Genomic DNA, 21283 nt, shown 5'->3' on the forward strand with positions numbered 1-21283 from the left:
GTGATGCAAAATTAAATTGCTGGACGTTTGCTTTTGGTCTCAGGCTCTTCTGGCCATTGAGGGAGAAAAAAATTCCTTTCAAAATCTTCTTTTTTTTTGGGGCCCACATGCAAGATGTGACCAACACAACACTTGTAACCACCTCTTGGACCTTTTCTTCCTTAATCCAAGTTTTTGCAAGTACCCTCCTCTCCCACAGTGGGTGTCACGGCAACCGAGTTCGGCTTCTGCTTTGACCAAACGAACCGACGGCCCTTGAACGAACCCAAACGAATCACGCGACTGTTCGTCGTTCCCTTCGCCGATTTTCCGAAGGCCCGCATTTTAATGCTCATATTCCAGGGCTGGTTTTGGACAGCGGATACTACCACCAGAGGTTTTCACTCATTGCCTCGAGTGCAAGCCGAGCGCTCATCTTATGATAATATTATAGTTAGGACAGCGAAAGGTCAAACCACAGATGGCTTCGGCATTGCTGCCGGGCGAATGCTATGCAAAGTGCCTCTGGAAAGGAGGAGGAGGAGGAGGGGCGAATGCCTAAATGCCTTCCCTGCGCTCCTACATGGACTCCTGTGTGAAACTTCTCACTGTTTTTATACAGGCTGCTCAGTTTCTCGTGTCAAGAAATGTTTGCAGCAGCAGAATCTGCCCCGTACATGCTGCCCTTAGCACCCAGGAGGCATATGAGAGTAATTGGGGCGGATTAGCGGATGATCATCTTTTGACTATGTGACCATTAAAAGGTCAGCAGCGGTTCGTTTTGCCAGCTGTCTCTCAAAACACCTGTTGCAAATATATATATATATATATATATGTGTGTATACATGTTTTTTTTTTTTGTTTTTTTGTTTTTTTCCTTACGACCAAAACTGCAGTATTTGCCGCTTATTTGCAAATTTCGTCAAATCAGCCAGTCTTTGACTCACCCGCGTCCAAACGTCTATAGCGGAATGCTAGTTTCGCGTCCGCCATCATCGAGATATTAATTTTGCCGGAGTTCCCTGCGTAACCGCACACCGCACTCACAACCGTAGGTGTAACTGCACACTTTGACAGAGTCGTCAAATTCAAAATAAAATGCAATGAACTATATTTAACCCCTTCCCCTCTCTATTTTTGGAACTGTTATGAGAAGAAGTCACGTACCTTGTCCGCTGCTGGTACAAGCACCTGTTTCTGTTTAGAAATATGAAACCAGTTAGGAGGCGGTTTATGTGTCCCCCTGGGGGTACGCATGAATACAAGTCACACTTTCGAAAGTCGTCATTTACGGAGTCTCGTTTTATTGGGGGGGAGGAGGGGGTTGTTGAAGTTTTGGTTTTTTTTTTGCTGCATTTTAAAGGTACCCAATGCGTCAAAGCCTCAGGCCTGATTTCCCCGGCGAATGTAGGTGATCGAACCACTGCCGTTTGCTGCATTTGAGCCTTTCCTTTAACGAACTGGCTAACCGATGTGAGCAAAGGGGCTACAAATCTTGCGCTGACATAACGGAGTGTCCGTTCATTTGTTATCTGAGCCGTTTTGGGGGGCGAGGGCTGGATCTGACATCGGGCAAGAGGTGGAGCTCATCCCGGATCATCTGCCTGCCAGTCACAGGGCCACATGTGGAGACGTACAAACCATTCTCCCGGTCATTCACATGCCCTAGCATCTCCAATGAATCTTCTTCTTTTTGTTAAGCAGTAGATGCAAACCGGAGAATCTAGAGGAACCTCATGCAGACACAGGAAGAACTTCTCCCCAGTGGGAATCAAAGCAGGAAACTTCTTGCTGTGGAAGTGGAAGTGGAAGTGCGCCACCATGCTACTTAGCTAACTAACAGCATCACATTGAAGTGCCTGAAAACAAGCTAGCTAGCCATGCCAACTCTCGCTTCTTTGCGCCGTCCAAGCAGCCCCATTGACCATGTCTGCAAAATCTCTTGGCCACATTAGATACCCTCAAAGAAAATCTGATGACAAGGGTATTTCTTGAACATGTGGGACCCCCAGATCATGCCCTGTTGCACACCTTGGGACTTGTTTGTTGAGAGGGGAAAAAAATATTCTCGAAACATTTAATCTCTCTGCGTCTTAATTCCCTAAACAATTTTTTTATGCCAAAGTGAAAAATACTTAACCTGAATCACGGAATTTATTCAATTATTTTTTTGATTGTTGATTCACCCCAAAGGCACATCTGCGGGGGTTTCCTCCGGTTGCCCATGTGTCAATGAAAGGGGTGAATGTTTGTCACGAGTGAGTGAATGGTATGCCGGCTATAAATGGTTTAGATAACAAATTAACGAATTGTTGACTAGTAGATTTAAGAAATAAAAATCAGCAATTTGCTGCTAGTTCAGCTTATATTAACCAATTTGAAAAATGAACAAATTTGGGGGTAAACGAAAGGAAATAGCACGTTTTGTCAAGATTGTGACATTCACGGGTTGAAAAGGGGAAAACGTACATTCGATAAATATTCACTTGTTACTCCAGAGTGAGACACCTTTCGAACAAACTTGATATTAAAGATATCTTTTGCCATAAACGAGTGGATTTTTGTTTTGAGTTTCCTCCTGTATCGGACAGGGAAGGCGGGCTCCCGCCCGGATACCCTCGGCAACTCGATAAGCGTGGCGTAATCTGTAAAAATGTACCATAAGCGTTATTTTCTCGAGATGTCAGAATCCATCCAGTCCTCTGACACATACCTGACACTGCTCTACATCCATCTGTGTTTGGAGCATACCGAATCATCTGGAGACCGGAGGTTTCCATAATCTGCCCTCCCCGTGCCTCCTCCGAGGAACATCTCCTCTCCATCACTGTCAGCGCCGTCCCTCGGGAGGAGGTGGACGGAGAGGCGCGGGGGGGGGGCGGAGGGGACTCAGCTACCTGGGACCCAGCGTGGCTTTGGGTCCAGTGTTTTCCGCCCGCCGCTCTTGCCCCTCCGCGCAAACAAAACGGCCGATGTTGACGAATCCTCGAAAACAGGTCTGGAGCAGACAGCGAATGTTGTCCGGCCTCCAAACTTCCAGTAGCTCCACGAAGCCATTAATCACGTGTCCGCTTCCCAGAGGTGGCTGTCAGTTTTCGGGTAGGAGTAGCGATCCCTCAAGCCTAAGTGAAAAAGCAAGCGGAGCGCAGACGGAAAGGATAAATCAGCGGACAGCTGATGACAGGCAGCATTCAGCGGCCGGCCATCTGGCCATTATCGTGTCCTAGACTGTCCGATTTTATTGCTTTTCATTGCTTTCCGTCGACCCAAGAGGGACTTTCGCAAGCGGGCTGTCAATCTGGCCCGCGGCGATCGTCGTCCTCCGCTGGTTGTTTAAGTGATCATGGTCTCCGTCATCGAGACGCGCCAGATTCCTGCCAAAACACCAGCAAGTGATTCGCTCAAGGGTTTGCCGGAGCGAAGGCCCCCCGAAACCGATACGTTCGGAGACGAACAGCGCGTGGCTGCACCGTCAGAGCGTCGTCCCGTGTTTTTATTTATTCTTCTAAATGTTCCGAGGCCACAGATTCGACTTGCCGTGATGCATGTGCGCACTTTTCGCAGCTAGAAGCCTTGAAAGCGGCCCGCCGTCCAATCAGAGCACCTTTACTAAAATCACTGGGACTTCAGCGGCGCAGATTGGACACAGATATTTCCTTGCGTTGCGAGGACGCCTCATTTAGTCACTCATTTATTCATGATCTGCAATGCTGAACTAAACGTTCCAAGAGGAACGTCTTAATATCACCTCAGTAGTTTGTTAGCGAATGGGTACCTGAGAGTGTACGATGGCTGTGAGAGGCTTTTAGGTTCCTGTCATTGTTTCATCGGTTCAACGTTGTCATCTGCAGCTTCGTCTTGTCGTCACTCCTGCCGAGGGGGGCGGGAGGAGGGGTGGCGTGTTTTGGGTTGTCTGTCAGCAGCAGCGCTCGTCCAGACCGTATGATTTGCACATCTGTTAGCTCCAGATGTTTTTTCCCGATACAGCAGAAACATCAGGTGCCTTAATCCAACCTCCTCCGGAGACCCATCAAGCCCTCCTTAAATAAACCCGGGCCCCGTGTCTCTTGTATTCCGTGCACTCAGGAATGTGTAGATAAAAATTTCTGCGGACAGGCTGTCCATTCCAGAGAAGGAACGCCGGTGACCTTCCGCAATCCACCAGACAGACCTTTTTAGAATTAGCTCACCTGCGGGGTTAGCACGGCAGGGGGGCACCGTGACCGTATTTTACAGTTGGACAAAACCAAAAACAGCGGGGAATCATCCATAGCCGTGGCTGCCCTGCTGAAGTGGCTCGCACACCTGACCCGTACTTGTTCTTTAAGCATAGATTAGCCTGGCAACTTCCAGCTGTCACTTTAAGCTCATTTTAAAAGCAATCGAGTCGCCTCGAACCCGTTTGCGGGTTACGCCCTTATTTTTTAACCTGCCGATTTTATTTAGACGGCGGCAAATAACGACCTGGATTTCTGATGACGCTTTCCGTGTGGCGGCCTTCTGCTTCGACCGGGAGAGAAAGAAATAAAAGGACGGCGATAGAAAGTACGGGTGTGATAGAGACAGAGTTATGACAGGTGGTAAGAGGGTTGGGAGGGACGGGCACTTACTACTATTAAGAGCAGTGGCGCTAACAGTTACACGCTAATAGGTGTAAAGATACAACGATAGCTTTAATATTCATAACAAGAAACAACAATGGTGGATACCTGGAGAGACTGTAAAGGAGATTATATTGGCCCCCTGGGAACCTGCAAAATTAAAGAGTCCAAAGACTCAGAAGAAGATAGGAGGTTGCTATCAGGCATTGATGAAGAGACAGGACTGCAGAGGAACAAGAGAGGTATGGGATATCCCTTAGCAGGGTTAGCCTGCCGCAGCAATTTCTTCAAGTTTCTTGGGACGACATTGTACTTCCTAATTTCATCGAGACCAGTGATGGTCATGTTCACCCTCATATTTACTTATACAGGACTGTCTCTGAAAATTAGAATATTGTGATAAAGTTCTTTATCTTCTGTAATGCAATTACAAAAACAAAAATATCATAAATTCTGGATTTATTTCAAATCAACTGAAATATTGCAAGCCTTTTATTATTTTAGTATTGCTGATTATGACTTACATTTTAAGAACACTCGAAAATCCTATCTCAAAATATTGGAATATCATGAAAAAGTAATTTATTTTTTTTAATTGCATTACAGAAGATAAAGAACTTTATCACAATATTCTAATTTTCGGAGACAGTCCTGTATGTATGTGTGATGGGAAATTATGCTTCCAATCTGACTTTGCAAATGTGATAAATGAACTCATCATATCAATTAGTCACGCTGATCCTTTAGCGGATTTGTGGAGCTCCCTCCAGCAGTGTCGCCTCTCGCTGTTTAACACCGTCCATCAATAACCGTCTTGAAGAGGAATACAGGTTGTATCCACTCCAGCGCCGTTGACCTTACACAACAGGGATGCCGTCCAATAACGGGGTCTCCAGCTGTCCTGGACTTCTCCCGCACCCCCCAACATCCTTCCCTGTTCTCTCACTCTCATTTCCTCACCTGTCAGGCGTGGAATGTCGCTGGCGGACGCGATCCTCCGGGGTCCAGCTGTCAACAGGCACAGCGATGCTGCCGTCGAAACGTCCCCCCGACCTCCTCCTCCCCCCCCCTCAAACGCAAAGGAGCCACTGCAGGACAATGAGGCATCGGCGGGTCGCAGCCATGCCGTCCAGGGCGTTTGCAGTGGAAAGAATAACGCTGATGGGTTTGTCATAAACCGTCGCTACTCGGTTATTTTTACGCTTTAAAGAGGCGGGGCTGACGTACGGGTTACACGTCCGCACAGGCTCACTCTGGAGGGAAAGTACTTTTTGTGCGCCATCCCAGGTGGAGGTGATCAATGGTTTCCACAGGCGTCCCTCGGTGATCCCTCCGCTCAGGGACCACAGAACCATTGCGTCTCCAGCAAACCTAATCGAGCTAATGCTAGTTAGTCCGCCGGTGCAGTCTTGTGTCTGGAAGGGGGCCCGGGACGGCGCCCTGTGGCTCACCTGTGGTAACCTAGATGGTCCTTTCTGACCGTTTGTCCTTCTAGCTGCTTTTGGACAAAGCGAAGTGTCAAATTTGGTTCCAGGAAGTAGCCTCCTCCAGGGGAACCTTTTAGCTTTCCCTTCTCCCCAGCAGTAAGGCAGTGTTTCCCAACCTTTTTTGAGCCACGGCACATATTTTACATGAGAAAAATCACGAGGCGCAACATCAAATAAATGTGTCAAAAACATTTTTGAATGAATTAGAATGAAATCGTAGTCTCAATTTACTTAGTGTGAAATCTAATATATCTAGTATCTGTAGATTCGTCAAGTTGCAATGCAAATTCCCCACTGATGTGCAACTTTTCCATAACACTTTTTTCAGTGTCTGAAGACATGTCATCAATATGTTTGGAAATGGTATTATTTGAGAGAACTCTGGCTATTTCTTTATCAACGCCAGAGCCGAGCATTTCTTCTACAATGATTTTGTCGGCAGGTAGTATTAATGTTTTGCTACGATGTGTGGCTGTTTGGATTCAGAGATGAGTTCAGCAACTTTGTAGCAAGCTTTCACTGCTTTCTCACTCGTCTTGGTAGTTTTTCTGCCTGTTTGTTTACACAGATACAAGTACTTTTTATTTTAAAAAGGTATCATGCAAAGCGTCCCTAATCAGTCTGATACACAGATGCACAGGTTAATTCACTACCCGTTGCCATCGAATGGGCGCGCTGCCCACATAGACATAGGAAGACACATTATTTGCGTTGGATAAAAAATTTTCGGGCCAATCAGGTGAAAGTGGGCATTTTTCCACGGCACACCTGATGATCTCTCACGGCACACTAATGTGCCGCGGCACAGTGGTTGGGAAACACTGCCGTAAGGGATCCCGGTGTGACACAAGCATCTGAGACGTGCACCTTCGGCACCACATTCAAATCCAACCCACCGAAGAAGAGGACGACGACACGGACAACATGGAGAGCGAAGCTGCCGCAGCGTTTATGTTCTGCATGACGAGAATAAGTACCAGGGACTATCAGATGGGTTGAAGTGTTTTTATCTTCTCCCTGCACTGCTTTGCCACGAGAAGAACCCTGTTAGGTAACTCGGGACTTATTTCGGCCAAAATGTTGACGTTTCTCTGCGAGCCGTAGAAACCCCTCTGTGGCGTAGCAGGCCACAAGACCCTGGACCTCCATCTCCCGCTGGTTTTGTCCATTTTGTTGCGAGAAAACAGCCTTCAGCAGGTAACCCATTGTTTTAAAACAATAGGTTTCAAAAATGGCGGTCTGCAAGAAGTACCTTGTAACAGGCATGGCCTAAGAATTCCACCAAGCACGAAAGTCCATGGGACTGTAAAGGTCCACGGTTTCTAGTTCCTGAAAATTGAAAAGCGGCTCCTTTGAGAATGTCCAACTCTGGGGATCTCAACTTTCCCGCCCATTGTGCCGATGCGCTCCAAGAAAACACCGGAGATAAACTACAAGACGACCAAAAAAATGCAGCCATCCCATAATAGACATGCCAAGACTCCCCTAGCAACCGAAGTGATGCTGATACCTGTCTGCCTGGGTAGGGTTAGCTGCTAGTGCTAGCACTCATTTCACCGGGGGTCGTTCCAACGTTAAAAAAATCGAATAATTGATCTTATATCGAATTAATTGATTGGGGAATCTATAAATAAACCTTGTGAGGTTTGTTGGCAAGGATTGATGATAAAACTCTGGGAGGAAGAGAACTTTATGAACAGGAAACTGGGATCAGTAACCTTGTATGCCTTTTTGGTGCCAATTTTGCAAGCGGTGTCGGAGTTAATCGGAGCCGTTGACGTACAGACGGCCACATTGGGGCTCGGAAGGATTTTAACACCGGGACCCGAAATGCAATGTCAAGAATTTCAGTGTCAACGTGGAATGTCAATAATCAGGATTATAATCTGACACTTTGCAAGTTTGAAGTGGCTCTCAGCTCCCTCTCGCCCCTGCGAAGCTGGAAGCTGGCTCTGCTGTGGCTGATCGTCATGGCAACTGTCCAGCTCCCAGCGGGAAAGGAAGTGGCCCTCAAAGGGTACTGGGGGTGGGGTGGGGGGCCGCCAGGCAGAGTGGGTCAGGCTGTCAGTTCACATCCCGTCATTGGACCAAGGGGTCCAGGCCATGCAGGTGTAGCCAGGTACCAGCGGTCTAGACCCCCCCCGGGGTCTCCACCCAAAAGTCAACCGCTAATGCCGATCAATATAGTCATCGGCTCTTATTTACATTAATTCCTTCATCTATGTATTATCTATACTGGTTATTCTGCACTCGGGGTTCCAGTGGGATTGCAGCCTATCCCAGCTGTCATCGGGTGAGAGATGGGGTTCACCCTGGACCAATCACAGGGCTGCATATCGAGACGTTCAACCGTTCATATATCATTTAGAGCAAATGTGTCAAACTCAAGGTCCGCGGGCCAAATGTGGCCCGTCATGGCATTTTCTGTGGCCTGCAAGAACGTCTTAAAAGGTCTGATTGTCTTAAAATAGAAAAGTCAAACGTCTACATTGACAATAAACTACATATCCTACAATTCACACTGATCATGTTACCCGCAAAGTGACGGCATCCCACCATTAAAATGATTCACATCAATGCAATTTTCAACAAGTGGCATTGAAAAATACAAACGATCCCTAAATGTCCAGGAAGAGAATAGTCGATGCAGATGGAAGGCTGTTTTGAGAACGATGGGAATGCCTATGTAACATTTTGGATTTAAATGATTTATTTAACATTAAGGAGTAGTTACATTTATTTTATATTACATTTGGTTACATTTAGTTACATTTATACTGTTAAATATGGGCCTTTGAGGGCAACCATTATGCTGATGTGGCCCTCAGTGAAAATGACTTGCCACCCCTGATTTAGAAACTTACAACCTTTCAACCTCTTTTTCTCGTGCCTACAATTTTGGGTGTCCAGTGAACCTCCTGCATGTATTTGGACCTTTGGGAGAACACAGAGACCCACCAGAATCCAAGCGGAGGACCTTCTTACTGTAAATTTAGAGGTCCCCAATTCCCTGTTAGCACTAGCATTCAATCTTTCATTCACGTCATTGAGAGACATCTGTTCACTCGCATTCACGCGTCATATACAGATGCATGATAATTCACCCTCTCATTAAGGTACCATAGATAAGCAACCGTTCATCCATTCGCACATCATACAGAGATGTACACACTCTCATTCGAATGTGATATTAAAAACTTTCAATCGTTTACACCTGGATATCGGATATCCACTCTGATTCATATAAAATGCGTGCTAGCGTTCACACGTTTGGGCACTTTAGGGGCTCCGATGAACCCCCTGCATGTTTTTGGACGGTTGGCCCTGCTAAGGGAATGGCGGGGATTCAAACCCCTTTTCTTCTTCCTAGTTGTCCATGACAACAGAACACAAAAGGACTCGAGTTGACAAACAAGCTATAAAATTTATTTGTTAAAATAGGTGTATAGAGTCGCTGCATTACATCCGTCGTCCTGCCAGGTTGTGTTTTTTTTTTGTTTGTTTGTTTGTTTTGTTTTTTTAGACATATTCACCAAAAGTGTTTCAGGAAAAAAAAAAAAAAAAAAGAATAAAATACAAAGGCAATTCCTCCCAGAAACAACGGCATAAAATACAAACGAGCAAAAACATATCAAAATCAGTTTTTACAACTTTAGTAGCCACCAGTCCCCTCCGTTGGTGCGCCATAGTGCAAACTGCATCGTGCAGAGTTCCGGCGTGATCGCGGCGCGACTCCGCTATCTGTTTTTTTTTTTTGTTTTTGTTTTTTTTTTTCTTTTCTCAAATTTCACCCGTCGGTTCTTCGTCCCTTCAGTCCTCCTGCTCCTCCTCCTCCGCCTGGCGTGGGTTTTCCGATCGGGACTGTTCAAGTGTGCCGTGCGTGGAGAACCGGGGTGTAACATCCCACTGAGTGAGGACGCTTCCCAGGAAATAGACCCTACCATTGGATTTTAAAAGAACAATAATAATAAAAATAATTATAATAATCACGACGATGATTAAAGGTCACGTCCGATGCAGATCTTTTCACGCTCCGTCGAGAATCCAAAGTGCATGAAGGGGGAAAAAAAAAGGATTTGTCGTTTTAGGTTTTAAATTTATTCGAATAGTTTCAGGCGAAGTAACAGGGCAGTCCACTGGTCGCGCTTCCTGTTAGCGAATTAGCTTCAATTAAACATGAATATAAATGTTTATATTTCTTTGAATGGGATTTTGCAAAAGTCCAAAAAAACTTCTGTAAACTCGAGTTTTCTTTTTAGACAAATTTAGAGGCCTTTTTGGAATTGTTTTCTATTTAAAACCATCATTTTCCCTTGTTTTTGAAAAGCACTCGCGTAAATTTGCTGATTTTTCTCCCAGGATTCACCGCAGACTTCCCATTTTCCGACCTGAGCGAAAGATCGTTTTGACCGATTTGGATTCTCGACTGAGCTTGAAATCGCCCGAAACGACCGCACCATCGGTTCTTTCCATCTTTTCATTTCCTCCCAGCTAAGAAAAAAAAAAAAAAAAAAAAAAAAAGTCCCTCTGAGCTGAAGCCCTTTTCATCAAATAACAAAGTCCATGAGGATTCCCGGGTTTCACACCGGCGACTTTACAAAATAAAAGAACTTTGGTTGGGTCGCGCAGCTCGGCAGAGGCAAGCGGAGTGTGAGAGGAAATTCTGTCGTCAAAGCGACTGAAATGGAACAGAGCGGAGAAAAAAACTCAAGACTAAAGGAAAAGAGGGCTTTGGTTATATTTCCTACGTTTACTCCCAAGTCCAGCGTGTGTGTGTGTGTGTGTCTGTGTATGTGTGTGTGTGAGACATTCAAGCATAATGGTACTCGTCCACTAGGACGTTTTTATTCATTTTTTGGTGGATTTGCGCCGCCTTTCCGGAATCCTGTCGTTGCCAAGCCAACGATATCCTGGTCGCGCCTGATTGGTCGAGAGACTGTTTTTGCTACGTCATATTTTCTCCCGAAGTAGTTTTTCGAGGCTCCGAACGGGACGTTTTTACACCTCCGACGAACGGTTCCTTAAGCCGTCGCCGTGACGACGACCCCCCCAACGCCAACAGGAGCACAACCGATGCTGATTGGCCGAGAGTGCTTTGAAACGGTTAAAACGACCCGGCGATCTCGAATCCAGTGGCCTCGCCGAGTTTTGACAGATTTTTTTTTTAAAAAAAAGGAACGCCATCCTGACAAAGCCTTGAGCTGATCCCCCAGCGGTGACGTGGAGACGTGTTTGACGTGGTCACCGGGGGTAACGCGCCCGTCGAGCGTCCGCTCCCGGCGGCGACGTGAAGTGACCCAGTGGACGGGCACCATCTATGGAGAACCTTCTATTGCACCGTTTTTTGCGGGAAAACCACTGAAACTGCTGGATCGGGTCAGAAAGTCCGAAAGGAAGGGGACCCCCGCCCCCCTCCCCCTTCCCCCTCCGTCCTGCCCCCCCCACCCCCAGCCCACCCCCACCCTTCCCCCGCCAGTCCCCGACTCAGGAGCACCCACATCGGTCCACCACCATGGAGGGGATCTTGCCGTAGATGATCTGCTCCTTGCGGTTGAAGTAGAGCATGTTGATGGGCGACATCTTGGTGGGGGTGCAGCAGGGGCCGGCCGACCCCCGGGGGTTGGCCTTGTTCACCAGGTGGGTGTGGGGGTACTTCTGCAGGTGCATGTACTCGCACTCCCCGGAGCAGTAGTTGGCCTTGTAGCGCTTGGGGGCGATAATCCAGTCCCAGCCAAAGTCCTCGAAGTCGACGGTGAGCGGGTAGCGGCAGCAGCGGGACTCGGACGAGTTCTCGTCGCAGTCCAGCCCCGAGTCCCGGCGGGCCCGCCGGGGCCCCTCCGACAGCTTGACCTCCATGAAGGGTTGCTGCAACGACAAGCAGAGATATTTGTATTTATTTTTACTTTTTTTTTAAGTCATATTATTTTAGTTATATTTTATTTTTATTGTTTTCAATTGTTTTTTTTTTTGTTTTTTTTTACGTCATTACTATGTTGTTTCGTTTGGCCTTTATTTGTTTGTTTTTTTATTTCTCAGCCGATAGTTAAGACTGTTTTCTCGTCGAAATTTTTACGTAATTTCTCCTTAATGATTACATCACTTCCTGACTCTGTCTTATTTTTCATGATTCATATTTTAAGGATTACTTAGTAATTATTATTTGGGTAAATTCAATGTAATTTTATATCATTGTTTTTTTCTTTCATCAGTACTAAGCAGTTTCTGTTTGGCTTTAAATTCTTATTTATTTATTTTTAAATTCTCAGCAGATTTCTGGAGGATTTCTATCATATGATTTCTTACTAATAGTTTTCATTGATTCACTGAAGTGATTAGTTGTTAATTTATTTAATTATATTTTATTTCATTTGTTTGTTTTTGTTTTATCTTTTTTTCTATTATGTCATTTCTAGTTATTTTCTTTTTAGCTTAGATTTTGTATATCTTATTCTAGATTAAGGTTTTTTTCAGGTATATTTAATCCATTTTTTATATATAAATATATATATCTATTTGAACCTGATTGCTCCTTCATTATTACATCACTTCCTGACTTCATCTCGTGTTTTGTTTTTCCCCTCCTGATCGCCGGGAAGTTTATTTTGACATTTCCCAGCGCGAGACGTCCCGCCGGTATCTTGGGGTCATTTGGCGTTGGCATGCCGACGTGGCCGGCATCTCTTCATTGCCGCGGCACGGTCCCGAGAACGCGTGTTCAGTCAATTAGTCTGATTAGCAGAGTAATGCAGAGGAATGCGGGCTTGCAGGAAGGTTATGCAAAGGCCGGTGTGGCTGGACTTCACGGCGGGCATTGGGCCTTCATGCAGTCAGTGTTTCAAAGACTCCTCTTCCACCTCCGCCCGTCACTCCATCCATCCATCCATCCCTCCGCCCGTCCTTCCAGCAAGGAAACGCATGACACCGCAAAACCTAGTTCTGCCCGTCTGGAACCAAAGGCTTGGATTGCACCGGTTAATCGTACGAATCGACGACCCGAGAGTGCGTGTTCACACACACGCACGCACTGTAGTGTGTAATCACGCATGCATGTTTGCCGGAGTGTGTGCGATCGCCTCAAAACCTTAATGCCCAAATCATATTTTCATGAAGTTGTTGCGCTTCGGATTGAAGGGACTCCTGCTTTTTGTTATTTCTTTATTATATTTTCAACTTTTTTATTTCTCGAAGTATATTCTAGTTAGTAAATGAATTTCAGAATTTTTTAATCATCTCAATTGATTATATTACAATTTCCGTGTTTTTTTTTGTCTTTTTTTTCATTTCCAGAAAGTTATTTTCTTTGCTGTTTGCAGTTTTGCTTACTTTATATTTTTATGTATTTTCTAAAAATATGTTTATATCACAATTATAATTTTTTCACGCTGATCGATTGGAAATGATCTGACTTTTTTAGATTTTAGATTTCTTATATTTCTGACATCTAAGTAATTTCCTCCAAGTCTGTCTCATTTAAAAACAACATTTGGAACTTTTAAAAAACTTTGGGTCTTTAGGCCCTTAATAGAGGCTGTCCAGGCAGTCATTGGGCGACAGGTGGGGTTCAACCTGGATCCCTCACAGGGCCACTTTTAGAGACGTGCAACCGTTCACCTTCTTGCTCACACACTCGGGCAGTTTCGGATTCTCCATTTATACCCTCCAAGCTACACCTGGGCGTTCTTGGACTGTGGGAGGAACCCGAAGAACCCGAGGGGGACGCAAGGAGAACATCCGGACGGGGAATAGAACCGAGGACCCTCCGGACCCGCTCACCAGTCCTTCCTCTCCGGGCTCCCTGGAGGTCACGGCCAGGTCGTTGCCCCGCGCGTCGTAGGCGTTGACCTCGATGCCCCAGTTGGTCTCGGGCTGCCGCAGCCACACGGCCAGGACCTGCTTCACGTCGATGCTCTGCCATGAGGCGGCGCCCGCGCCCACGTCGATCTTCAACGAGCGGATGCGGACGTGCCGGCTCCCGTCGGCGGCCGGCGTCAGGCGGGAGATCTGCAGGAAGACGGTGGTTGGCTCGGCGGCGGCGCGCAGGTGGACCCACAGCTGCGCGCGGAATATCCGGTTGGCTTGGAGCTTCTGGTGGAAGGAGAAGTAGCAGCACTTTGGCTCCCCGTCCTGCTGGACCGCTGGGTCTGCTGCAATGGACACACACACACACACACACACACACACACACACACAGACGCACACACACGCACGCACGCACGTGCAAGTGCACGGGTTCACAACCGGAAGTTCAGCAGAGCAGGTGGGGAGCGAGAACGCACCACGCTTGGTGAGAACACACGAAAGTCATGAGTGTAGAATGTAATTACATCATAATAAGTGTCAATTATGGGACACAAACTGATAAAATTGCAGTCAATGAAAAATCGCGGATAAACCAACCCTGTCCTCGAGGTTTTTTTTTTTAAATTCAATACCTAAACATTATTTTTCACATTTTAAAATTCAAAAGAATTTATGAAAAATTGAAAATAAAATGAAACCTGACGTCACGCCTGTTTCCGGTCCCCCCAGGAACCTTGTCCTCCTTGTTTGTTTTTTTGTGTTTGTTTTTTTCAATTCAACACTAGTTTACACATTTTAAAATTCAAAACAATTAAAAAAGACAATCAAATTAAATTTTTTCCGGTCCCACCAGGAACCCTGTCCACCCTTTTGTTGCTTTTTTTTTTTTTTTATTCAAAACGATTTTACGCATTTTTAATTTCAAAACAATTTTAAAAATTAAAATGAAACATGACGTCACGCCTGTTTCCGGTCCCCTCAGGAACCTTGTCCTCCTTGATTTTTTTTTTTTTTTTAATGCAATAGCTAAACATTTTTGAAATTGAAAAACACATTTTAAAACACATTTTAAAATTCAAAATAATTTGAAATTAAAATGAACATGTTTCCGGTTCCTCCAGGAACCGGCGCGTAAAAGTCCCCCACCGCGCGTTCAGGACGCACTCTGTCTTTTTTTTTTTTTTTTTATGAACAAAATAAATTATATATTTAAAAAAAAAAAACACCGACTCACGTTCGGTCGCCATCATCATCACCGTCTCGGTGACGGCGTGCTCGTCGTCGTCCTCCGCCACCGCGTCCCGGTTGTCGTCGCCCAGCACGTCGTACGGGTCGAGCAGCTGCTGCAGCGGCGGCGCCCGCGGAAGGAGCTGTTTCACCGCGTCGCGGCTGATGTTCGGCGCCTCCTTCATCCGCAGCTTGCTCAGGATCTGGCTCTTGATGGCGTTCAGACGCATGGTCTTGATGTGCTGGCGCACCTCGCAGGTGGCGCACGGCGGCTCGGCGTCCTCCGGCGCGGCGCCGGCGGCTGCGGGGGACGCGGGGGCTGCGGGCTGCGCGTCCTGGTCGCTGCGCGCCGCCGGAGCCACCAGGACGAGCAGCAAGCTGAGGTACAGCGCGACCTGAGACAGATGCATGTCTCCGCGTGCGTGTGCGTGCGTGCGTGCGTGTGCGCAGTGAAGACAGATCCCGCGTTGCGTGTGTTGCGTTCAAGTCCCGCACTGACAGGCATCACGCCTTATTAGCGCGCGTTTTTATACTGCAACTTTAGCAGGTTTGGTGGCGTCGGGATTTTTGATTGGCTGACGCGCGGCGAGCACGTCCGGAAGACTGACAGATACACTTCTTTTTTTTTCTTCCCTCCTCTTCCTCCTCTTCTCTTGCCAAACCATAGTAAAAGGCGTCATTCATCCGTTTATCTCATTTATTTATGTAGCTATTAATTTATTCTATTTAACCTCGGATGCGAGTGAACGGATTCACACGTCATAAATAAATGAATGGATGAGTGAATGATGATATAGTGATACATTGCTATTGATAATAATCACATAAAAGTTATTTTCTGTTTCCTTGTCTGGGACGTAAATTTTAAAATGGTCAACTTTCCCGGATATCGGAAAGGATAATAAAATCATTCATTTTAAACACTTATGGTTGGATGGACTGAGGAAAAACTCATCTGACATAATAAAGATTCAACCTAGAGAATGGGATGTATCTATTTATTTAATCATTTGTTTGATAGGTGAATGATTTATTTATTCATAAGGATGGTCCAATTGAAAGGTTGTGTTTTTTATTTCTTGGGTCTCAACAATTATTTTGTTTTTAATCATGTTTGTATATTCATATGTTTTTTTCTTTACTTTTTCTTATTCCATAGTAAAAGTTCGAGTCTGCGAATATAATGTATTCATGAATTGAACTTGATTTTATTTATTGATTGATTTTTCACAAGGAAAATTAATCAAACGCCCTATTCACTTGGTCATGTTTCTCAACTACTATATTTTACTGAATTATATTCATTCATTCTTATATTGAATCATTTATATTGTCTTATTTTCATTAATTTTATTCAACTCGGCTTGGAGATGGTCAGATTTTACAGTTCCAGCGAAGGTGAGTAAAACGTCCCGCCTGAGGAGAAGGCGTGGCGGTGGCGCCACCTTGTGGCCACATCTGGAACTTACTTGTATTATGGATCTTTCATTTGTGTGTGTAGAAATTGTTATGAAAACAAAAAAATATACGTGAATGCATTTAAGATTAAATCCCGTCAGTTTTGCAGACATCTATTAACAGTAACACACCCATTCACACATCAGGTCCCCACTGCTGCCTCTCTTATCTTTGTTGGTCCCAGCCTGCACACTCTGCCTATATTTGTCACTATTTATATTGTTTATATTTTTCGTCTTCACTGTTCCTTGATGTTGCCCATTATTATCCCTGATGTTGTTGTTGTCTGGGGTCTATTTATTTGTGGAAAATGTTTTGGTCTTGTTATCATCAGTCATATGCCTTTCTATTTCTATTTGTATTCATATTTATTTTCCTTTTTTTTTTGACATTATAACTGTTACGCTGCTGTGACAAAGGAATCTCCCCTATAGGGCTCAATAAAGTTTTCATATCTTAATACCGAATTCAGAACCCTGTAATCATAACTAAAAAAAAAAATATTTTAATTTCACCCAGTTTAGTTTCCTTAAGTCTATTATTTCTTTTATATCGTTTGCTTTTTAAGATGATTTTCTTTCATTTCATTTCATTTTTCTGCGCCATGATTGCATCTATAGATGTAAAACTTATTTCTGTTCATTAATAAGAAATTTTATTGACGGCGTCTTACTTGATACTCAAGGACACCATACAGACGTAAACCAAAGATATAGATTTTAAGGAAAAATTAAATAGAAAAGCAATAAAAGAGACAAAGCGGTAAAAAAAAGTCCTATTTATCTTATTCTTTATTTGTTGCCATGTCATAAAGAGTTTCAAAACAGGAAAATGAAACGGGAAGCTAAATGCGAATGAATAAATATTTTTTTTTATTAATTTTTATTGATAAGAAATTGAAAGAAAAATAACAAGGACAGGTAGAACTTTAAAAAAGTAAGAATGTCGTTGCTTTATTGAATGAATCTGTAAATACAGGACTGTCTCCGAAAATTAGAATATTGTGATGAAGTTCTTTATCTTCTGTAATGCAATTACAAAAACAAACATGTTATACATTCTGGATTCATTACAAATCAACTGAAATATTGCAAGCCTTTTATTATTTTAATATTGCTGATTATGGCTTACAACTTAAGAAAACTCAAAAATGCTTTCACAAAATATTAGAATATCATGAAAAAGTAATTCTTGTTTTGTAATTGCATTACAGAAGATAAAGAACTTTATCACAATATTCTAATTGTCTGAGACAGTCCTGTATTTACAGATTCAAATCAATCTTTGTAGTTACAGTTAACAGTTAAGACAATTCATATTTCATTGTATTTCTTATTCTTCCTCCTTTCTACTATTATCTATTACTGTTATGTTTTTTACTTGAAACTCTGGCACAACAATTTCCTTCGGGATTAATAAAGTTGTTCTCATCTCATCTCTCTCATATTTTGTTGTCACTTCCTTCAGGGGCCGCCTCGGTTGCAATTCTTCAAATGTCCGCTAGATGGCGCCATTGCTGCGAGCACCGCCTCCTCAGCGCTCAGCCCTCCGCCGGCGGCCGGCAGAGGAGCTCCAGTCGCCGGACCGACGCGGAGGCAGCAGGGCGGACGCTCCGGTCCTCAGAGCCCGGGGGTTCTCGCCTCTCAGCCGGATACCCCAGCCTGTCCGCGCGGTGTGAGTGAGGCGGGGAGCCGGGAGGATCCCCACGTCCCGAGAAGCCGCGACACGGGAGGCGGTTTCCCGCGTTCCCTCACACTTCCGCGGCGGACGTCCGGCGGATGATGCCCGGATGATCACCTGGCCGGAGGGAGCGCCGGGGGTTTATTTCTTTGCTCGGCGGATGGATTTGCATCCCGGGGATGGAGGACCGGCGCGGTTTGGAAAGTATGTCCCAAGTCGTCGTGTCTCCGCAGGTTTTTTTTTGTTTTTTTTTTTTTTGTTGTTTTTTGTTGTTTTTTTTTTCCCTCGCGTGCACGGGTCAGTGACGTAAAAACGCGTGTGCGTGTGCATGCGTCTGTCAATCTTGTCTTGTCTTTTCTCAATGAGTGAAGGCGCGGCTTTTCCCTTTCAATCCTGATTTTTTTAACTATAAATTAATTTATTTGTATAAATTTATTTAAAAAAATGTCTGGCGGACCGGACGTGCCTGTCGAGCTGCAGAGCAGGCCGAAGCAGTGAGTCATAAACACGGCGGAGGGAGAAGACGCTCCCTCGGATTTGAACCCACATTTAATCTGAGATTAGGACTTTTCATTTTCTATTTTTTTAAAATGCCGCCCTCGCAAGGAAATCAGATATTCCCTTCTCTACTATAATTTAATTTTTGTATTTTTTTTTAAATATATGAATGTTTGAGCCAAAAAAAGTAGTCTTTTCTGGATTTATTTTTTTGAACAAATTCATTGCAATTTTTTAATTTCTTTTAAAAACAAAAAGTTTTTTCTGGTTGTTTTTTTTTTCCTGCCGGCAGCTCTGATTTCTTTTTTCATTTTGGGGTTCATGGAAGTGGGTGACAGGAAGACCCTACATGCAGTTTTCTCTGCAGCCACTAGAGGTTTATTGAACCAATGCAAACTGTCCATAGGGGCGGAGCCATCTTTGGATGTGTGTTTTTACAACCGTGAAGAAGGTAAGCCTTTAACCTGCTGTCATTCCTGGGGGGGGGGGGGGCCAGGAGGGGGGTCACACGGTTGTCAGGGCGACGGTGAAAAAATCCTTCAATCCTTTCACCGTCCCGCCATCTGGGATTTTCAGAGCACCGGACATAAATCACTGAACCCCTCCTGCTCTCTTTCACCCCCTCCTCCATCCCCTGCAGATGAAGAAGGGATGAATCCAACCACCCAGCAGAGGAGATGCACCTCGTAGCCCCCTGAGCCCCCCCTCCTCCCCCGCCCGAGAGTCCTGGATGCCTCCTGATGGGCTGCGTCAAATCCAAGCGGAGCGACCCGGTGGACCGCAACTCCACGGAGAAGGGGGGCGGAGCCGGGAGGGGGCGGGACGAAAAGGCGCCCCTGGTGGCGTCGGACGACGGCTCGCCGCCCATCAATCCGGCGCTGTTGGAGTACGCCCACCGGCTCTCCGAGGAGATCATGGCCCGCGCCGTGCAGCAGTGGGTGGAGGTGGACCGCCGCTACTGCGACATACCGTACATTGAGTGCGACGTGCCGTGACCCGCCGTGACGGCGACATGACGACGACGCCGCCATGTGCCACCACGCTAATTCATCTTTGACCTACTTGCAAGCCGGGTTAGAGGCGGACGGAAAGACGGAGCCCTCAAACTATCCCCGGGGTTCCCAGGAGGAAGAGGAAACCGTTCATGGAATATTCTAGGATGTCGCTCTCGTAACTGATGTCTAAGGTCTCAGCACTTTGGAAGCCTTGTTGTCGTCGTGGCGGCGGCTCCTCCCTCCGAGAGGGCGTGACCTCGCTGTTGCTCCGCCCACCATTGACCATCTTCACACACACACACTTCCTGGACTGAAACTCAACGTGAAGCATTTCAGCTGAAACGCCGCCACTATGTTCAGAGTGTTCGGCGCCGTTTTTCTCAAAAACATCGAAAAATCATCAGAACGTGGCTTTAACTTCCCTGCCCTCTTTTTATTTCACTTTTTCTATAATTTGGAAGTTTGATGTCGTCCATTAAGGAAAGACTTTGCTGACAGAGTCCGGGGTTCTGTTTGTAATTTATTATATTCGATATTTAAATGTCAGATCATTGATGTCAGGGTGAAAATGCTTGTGATCGTCTCCGGATTCAGGCAGCATTTGGAAAACACACACGAACAAAAGTTGCTCTTTCCAAAATGTCTATTAAAAATCTGATTTTAAAAGGAAGCATTTTCTTCTTAGTATACTTAGTAAAACACTGTCCTTTGTTGTAAATTCAGTGGCCTAAAATGACTTTTTATTGACACCGCCTCCAAGTGGTCTTACTCAGGATGACTGAATATTCATTCATTCGTCATTGACGCTGTTGACCCTGGGCTCGGTTTTTGGGCTTTCGATCGCAGGCGAGAGTTTGGGTTCAACCATTAGAGGACCGCATTTAGAAACAGTCACTCTCTCACTCGCACGCCATAGACTTACGACCATTCACTCATTCGTGCATCGTGCAGAGACGTTCATCACTTTATGGTCTCCAATGAACCTCCTCTATGTTTTTGGACTCCAAACAGGGACCTTTTCGCTGCGACGAGGAAGCACTAACCTCTGCCCCATGAAATTGCCTGCTCGACTAAATAAATTTGAAATATAACTGTACCCTCTGTTATAATGAGCCTATTTAAAAAACAATCTTATTTCGCTCATGTCAAATCCCCCCCAACAGCTGTGTCTCGTGACCTTTGACCTCTGACTAGCTGCCGGGGCTGTAATAAAAATAGGGACATTGAAACACACACATGGTCACACCCTGACAGTAGTGAGACACACACACACACACAAACACAGAGGAGGTTTAATATGCAGCCGTCCGAGGGTTTGTGCCACAGCAAATGAAATGAGCGGCTTTATCTTCCATGTCGACTGTGTTTCCACCGCTCCGCTGCACAGAGGTCACACGTCTGCGGGTGATGAAGACACGCCCGCCGCCAGCGAACGCCAAGAGGATTTCAATGGGTTATATAAGGTTTTTTTTTTTTTACTGTGACAGATTTATATGATTTTATCTAGAGATTTGTCCGAGACCCCGCGCCCACACTGATCTGATCACAATAGACGTAT

General features: G+C 45.3%; 2 protein-coding genes across 3 annotated transcripts; one reads left to right on the plus strand and one right to left on the minus strand.

Moving 5' to 3' along the window:
- Nucleotides 1-11550: 11550 nt before the first annotated feature.
- Nucleotides 11551-15578, minus strand: mstnb (myostatin b). Its single transcript, XM_086145358.1, has 3 exons — nucleotides 15102-15578; nucleotides 13841-14211; nucleotides 11551-11932 (listed from the first exon to the last, which is right to left on the minus strand). The coding sequence occupies exons 1-3, from the start codon at nucleotides 15502-15504 to the stop codon at nucleotides 11552-11554; spliced, it is 1155 nt and encodes a 384-aa protein (XP_086001484.1). The 5' UTR covers nucleotides 15505-15578; the 3' UTR covers nucleotide 11551.
- A 2535-nt stretch (nucleotides 15579-18113) lies between these two features.
- Nucleotides 18114-20395, plus strand: akap19 (A-kinase anchoring protein 19). 2 transcript variants are annotated; one of them, XM_086145360.1, is made up of 3 exons: nucleotides 18114-18436; nucleotides 19137-19181; nucleotides 19371-20395. In XM_086145360.1, the coding sequence occupies exon 3, from the start codon at nucleotides 19471-19473 to the stop codon at nucleotides 19723-19725; it is 255 nt and encodes an 84-aa protein (XP_086001486.1). In that variant the 5' UTR covers nucleotides 18114-18436; nucleotides 19137-19181; nucleotides 19371-19470; the 3' UTR covers nucleotides 19726-20395. The 2 variants fall into 2 exon arrangements, with proteins under 2 accessions (XP_086001486.1, XP_086001485.1); XM_086145359.1 differs by lacking the exon at nucleotides 19137-19181.
- Nucleotides 20396-21283: the final 888 nt, after the last annotated feature.

The sequence above is a fragment of the Fistularia commersonii genome, chromosome 4 (genome assembly GCF_037954325.1).
Source record: "Fistularia commersonii isolate RoL2024-O1a breed Wild chromosome 4, RoL_Fcom_v1.0, whole genome shotgun sequence".
NCBI classification, from domain to species: Eukaryota; Metazoa; Chordata; class Actinopteri; order Syngnathiformes; family Fistulariidae; genus Fistularia; species Fistularia commersonii.

Excerpts from the sequence above, each read along its gene's own strand:
- akap19 (XM_086145360.1), top strand. The coding sequence starts at position 19,471 with ATGGGCTGCGTCAAATCCAAGCGGAGCGACCCGGTGGACCGCAACTCC.
- mstnb (XM_086145358.1), bottom strand. The coding sequence starts at position 15,504 with ATGCATCTGTCTCAGGTCGCGCTGTACCTCAGCTTGCTGCTCGTCCTG. Across the intron at positions 14,212-15,101 it reads GATGATGATGGCGACCGAAC|CAGACCCAGCGGTCCAGCAG; the intron begins GTGAGTCGGTGT and ends TGTCCATTGCAG. Across the intron at positions 11,933-13,840 it reads AGCCCGGAGAGGAAGGACTG|CAACCCTTCATGGAGGTCAA; the intron begins GTGAGCGGGTCC and ends TTGTCGTTGCAG.